General features: G+C 31.2%; 1 protein-coding gene across 1 annotated transcript; it reads right to left on the bottom strand.

Moving 5' to 3' along the window:
* Nucleotides 1-2,588: 2,588 nt before the first annotated feature.
* LOC137835079 (transcription factor MYB63-like) lies at nt 2,589-5,379 on the bottom strand. Its single transcript, XM_068643418.1, has 3 exons — nt 5,079-5,379; nt 3,812-3,941; nt 2,589-3,702 (listed from the first exon to the last, which is right to left on the bottom strand). The coding sequence occupies exons 1-3, from the start codon at nt 5,215-5,217 to the stop codon at nt 2,760-2,762; spliced, it is 1,212 nt and encodes a 403-aa protein (XP_068499519.1). The 5' UTR covers nt 5,218-5,379; the 3' UTR covers nt 2,589-2,759.
* Between the last annotated feature and the right edge of the window lie 266 nt (nt 5,380-5,645).

Here is a 5,645-nt window from a genome sequence, read left to right on the forward strand (position 1 = left end):
TGGATCTTTGAATTAAGAATAATGTACAGTTCATATTCTATGTCATAAAGACATAAGAATTCATACCATATAAATAAATAAAATTGGCATCGACAAAGTAAATACTAACTTATATAAATATTAAAGATATATTATATGAATGTCAATTTATATAAATAATAAAAAAATTAACATTAATTTAAATAAATATAAATGTTAAAAATAAATATATTTAACATATAACACTAACCTTATTTATTTTTAATATTTATTTCAATTAACAGGTTGATATTAATTGGACAATAACACAAATATTTTCACTTATTAAAAAAATTAAAAAATAATTAGTTTAGAATTAAAATTGATTAAGTTAGCTCTATTAATGTAATCCTACTACTTGGTTTACCTATTATTTTAAAAAATAACTTTATGCTTTTTAATTCTTTTAAAAAAATAGAAGTGACTAAACCATTCTTAAACAACATCATTTGGAAGGTAATATGATATTATCTTTATTCTTTGATTTATCTTGAATGTTTTGTGACATAAAATGTATTAAAAAAGTATAGTCTAAATTTGGTTCTTCAACCGCGTCGTAAGTAAACGATTTCCCATGTATGTGTGATTAAGGGACTCGTGCATAGTCAACGTCGGTGGATGCGGTACAACAACGACACATACTTAGACTCCATCAAATCAACCTTTGATCAGATCAACGCTTTACTTCTAAGATTTGTAAAGGCACGTCAACTGCACTGTACACTCACTGAAGTTCACTGCTCAACCTCATCATTCATTACAATACTCAACCTCAATTCCAACTCCCATTGCCATTTGGTAGATTTACTGTAATGACCAAGCACCGAATCATGACCACACCCACTAGTTACCTCTAGTTTGGTAAGATCTTGTCCTAATCATTACTTCCTCCTCTTCATTACAACCACCAATTCACTTCTTTTTATCCTTTCAATTGCTGCCTTTCAATTTTTCCTTTTACTTTTCTAATTTTCTCTCATTTGCTTCTTATTTGTACGTTTTATTCCAAATTACTACATTTTTTTTATAAAAGTATTCTTTGTAAATTAGCTCTATCCAATTATTTTTTAGACTATTTTGGTTTTTGAATTTTATGAAGTTATATATGTTTTTGAGAAAACTCAAAAGTTGGGATTTACTAATGTCTGGCTGGAATGTGACTCTTCATTGGTTTGTGTTGTGTTTACTGTTAGGAAAAATGTTGTTTGGATGCTTTGTAATCGATGAAATACTTGTCTTAATTACTGTGTAAAAATCAGGTTTAGGGCTACTCATATTTTTCATGTAGGGAATGCGTGTGCTGATAAGTTGACTAATTTCGGATTTATTCATATAGAATCATTTCATTAGTATAATAGGCTTCCATCTAGTCTGTTCTTATAATTCTTTATTAATAGGTATAGTCTGCTTATGTATCGTTTTTGTTAACATATGAGTTTTGGTCTAGTTCCCATATTTTTGTATTTTTTTAATAATACTTTTTCTTTAATAAAAAGAAATTCTATTCAATCAATTTTTTGAAGTTTTGAAATGTAATTAGTTATAAAATAATGATTAATCGGATACGTTATAAGTAGCCTAGAATAAGATATACAAGAGGACACGACTAATATATAAAATACAGAACTTTGGTTATTTATCTTAAGTCCCATGATATTCAATCACATTTTGATTTTATATTTTGGATAATATTAGAATATTTTAAATTATTTCAAGTTTTAATATTTGTAACGTAATATAAATTAACTATTTTTATTATGACAGTAGTGTTAGAGACTAGCACGAGGATTAAATGGTGTGAGGCTGGTCTAGTTTAATTAGTGGTATTGACTTCTACAACTACATTTAATGTTCGAAAATAGAGTTTTCTAATGCATATATATATATATATATTTGTATTTGATTTATTTCATAGAGACTATGGAGGGTGCGTGTCCAACTCACTACTTCATATTTCTTAAGTAATTAATATTAAAATGTGTATTAATGTAGTATAATTTTATCTCTTAATTATTAAAATAGGTAAATTTTAAAAAATTATTAAAATTAATAAGTTGTGATTGAAATAGTCACCTTGACACGATTATTATGTTAATAATTTTTTGGGATAAAATTATATCATATTAACAAAATTCTTGATTAACATTGTGTTAATATTTAGTGTGTCTCTCATTTTATCACATTTTTGTTCAAACAAAAATGTAACTTGAGTAAATGTTAATAATTTTTACTTCAATTAATGGAGTTATTTAGCTGAAATAAGTATAGAAGTTTGTAAATTGAAAATTAAAAAGTAATATTGAGAGAAAGTTATGTACTTAAAGTTGACTCAAAGTCGGATATCAATGGGAAATTGACTTGGTAAAATACAACATTTGTGGCTAACCTGCGTGCTACAGTTATAGTCTTGTATACTTGCAAGGTTGTTTTATTTGAATTGTTCAAAGTTGTGGGGACGTGAAGAAAAAATGTCATACTAGTGGCAGTAAGTGGAGAATATCACCTACCCACTTTCATCGTGTATATGATATTTTTGTTGTTTACCTACAATTTATTCAATATACTGCATATTTGTGCTTCAATCTACAATGTAACTTGATTTGGGAGGGGATACATGAAATCATACATCAAAGAGACCTAACCTGTTTGATTAATTTATCGTAGTCAGTATACCTACTAAGTAAATCACAGTTTCATGATTTTTACATGGACTTGTTTTCCAACTACTGGTTTGTATGAAACTAGAGACTAGTATTTTGAGGCCAAAAGGGCCATAATTGGATATTATCAAAGTCCAATTCGGATTCTGCTCGTGTCATATCATCGAAATCAAATGCATGAGTGTGGTGGTCCATTTGTGGCTCAACTGCATAGTTCTTTGGTAGGAAATCATCCTTGTTTGACTCCTTTACCTCACCTACTACTCCAAACTCATTCTCAAAATCATGGGACCACTTCCTGGCCTCAGCATCTTCAACACCCTCTTCAAGAATCATGTTTTGGTTGGCTGGGAACTCACCTAATTGGACTTGGTTTGATTGAAAAGATCCAAGGCTATCATCATCTAACAACTTCCAAAACTCATAATCTGGTTCCCATGGAATTTCAATCAGGTGGTTTGGTTTATCCACCTCTTCTAAAATACGGCCAACGTCACAAGGTCCTAGGTAGGATAATGGAGAAGCCAATTGTTGTTCTGCTTTGTGTGCTACTATGTGGCCTGAATTTACAACATCAGTCTCAACAGAATACATTGAAACTGATAAAGGAGAAGCCAATTGTTGTTCTGGTTTTTGTGCAGCATTCAGGCTCGAATTTATAATATTTGTCTCACAAGATAATGAAGCTGATGACTCTTTTGGATCCTCAGTCATGGCAATTAGTTCACTGGACACTTGTTTTTCTGAATCCTGCTCAATTTTTTCTCCCATTGATAATTGATCAGCTTGGTCATAACATTCATTATAAGGTGTTGTGGTCTTAGGTGAACTTGGCCTCTCATTTGAGAAAAATGACTGAGATGAAGAGGAAGAGGTGGAAGTTATTGTTGATTCTGGCTTGGATTCATCTGTACTTGATCCTGAACTTTTTTTAGGAACCAACCTTTTCTTTAAGTGGGTGTTCCACACATTCTTGATCTCATTGTCTGTCCTACCAGGCAAACGTGATGCAATCTTTGACCACCTGAAACCAGTTTGTGTAGAAACCATAATTAGATAATCTAATGAGAAAACAAAAGTAAAAAATACCATTACAAGAATTATCTTTCTGGTTTGAGACATAAGAGGCATACTTGTTTCCCATGGTCTTGTGTAGCCTTATTATGGTTTCCTCTTCCTCTGGTGTAAAATTGCCTCTCTTCACATCAGGTCTTAGATAATTGATCCATCTCAATCGACAACTTTTTCCACATCTCAGAAGTCCTTAATAAAATGCGAAAAATAAGGGTAAGAAAAATTTGATAACATCTCTACTAGTATTAACAGGATCAAATATTTGTACTTCCAATTCTCTAACATCATGCTTTAGGAGGCATGAAAATTGCAAATTCTTTAATTAAACCAATACTCTTGTATACTCAGAACTGCTTCCAAACAAATAAAGTTACATGATATGGAATAATATTTGTATTGATATTGTACATATAGTGCATATATGTACAATATAAGACAGTAGTACTTGTTTATTTCCTTCTGAATTTTTACAGTTTCTTGGGGTTGTGATTCCTCTTGCTCATTAGTCTGTTTTTAATTTAATGACACTTTTGACTTGCCTCTCCTATTTTAGACTAATTGAAACCAATGAATAAAGTGAAATAATTATAGACACCAAAACACCCGAACAGCATGAAACAATAGTTTTTCTACTTTAAGGAATGCAGGAAATTAGTCATAATTAATCCACAGCAGGAAACATAAAATTTGAAGCGCAGTGCCTTTCTTTTTAAGTACTTGAAATATAAGTTTTTTTTTTTTCTGTGATGAAGGAATTCAATACCCTTATGTGCAAGAATCATGGTAATTTTCCATTTATAGCAAACAATCATGGTGATGGACGGGCAAAATTAATGGTAGGTGGACGTGCATAATCAGAAATTAGTCATTTAAATGTGTCATATTTTCATTGAAATTATTGGTAGAAGGAGGGCCCACAATTGTAGGTGTGATAAGAGACCAATGCTTCAAATGATCTTACTAACATGAGGAAAACCAAAAGTCACCAATTTCTGCCAAACTTTGTTTTCCTATTAACAGAAGGTAGCAGAGAATTGCCGTTGAATGGGACAAACAGTGGATGAAGCAATGCAAATGCAGAAACTGGATTTATCACAAACAGCAGGTTACCATAGAAGCAATAATGCCGTTGCAAAATTTCCATGATCATGCAGTAGTGTTCCTTATTAAAAGATTACAAAATTCTAATTTCTAGAGTTCACAAAAGTGAATGAGATCAAACACCAAAAGAGAGGTTGAAACTTGAAACTAATGTTCTTATTAAAAGATTACCAAGACAAAGCATTCTGTAATAGAAAACACACATTTAATAAAGGGTGTAATTACCAGCTTGTTTTGGGAGGGCACGCCAGTTTTCATGGCCATATTTCTGGATGAAGGCTATGAGTTTAAGGTCTTCTGCAGGGTTCCAAGGACCTCTCTTCACTTGAGTTTTATCACAGCATGGTGCTCTTCCTTTCCCCATGATAATCTCTTTCACAATTTTCACAAACCTTTAGGTCCTATTTATATGCACTCTTTCACTGTGAGTGACCTATGCTATCTGGTTTTCCTTCTCTCTCTCTCTCTCATATACTATCACTTCAATTATGCATCACTAATGTGTCTCCCTTTGCCTATATATATATATATATATATACTAGCTGGTGCAGAAAGTGGAATGGTCTCAATGAAATGAACCCACAAGGGTCATGCCACAAGCTAGTATACTGAGATGCTATGCAATAAATAGAATGAAGTCTAAAGACTATTTTATCTATCATGCATGTAATTGTAATAAATAAATAAATAAATATGTGTTGCCTATTTAAAATGAAACCTCCATAAATTGTAATTTTTTTTAAAATTGTATTTACATCACTTTCTGTAAATAGGTATGGAATTGTGATTTAG

This window comes from Phaseolus vulgaris, chromosome 5 (assembly GCF_000499845.2).
Source record: "Phaseolus vulgaris cultivar G19833 chromosome 5, P. vulgaris v2.0, whole genome shotgun sequence".
In the NCBI taxonomy this organism is placed as follows: domain Eukaryota; kingdom Viridiplantae; phylum Streptophyta; class Magnoliopsida; order Fabales; family Fabaceae; genus Phaseolus; species Phaseolus vulgaris.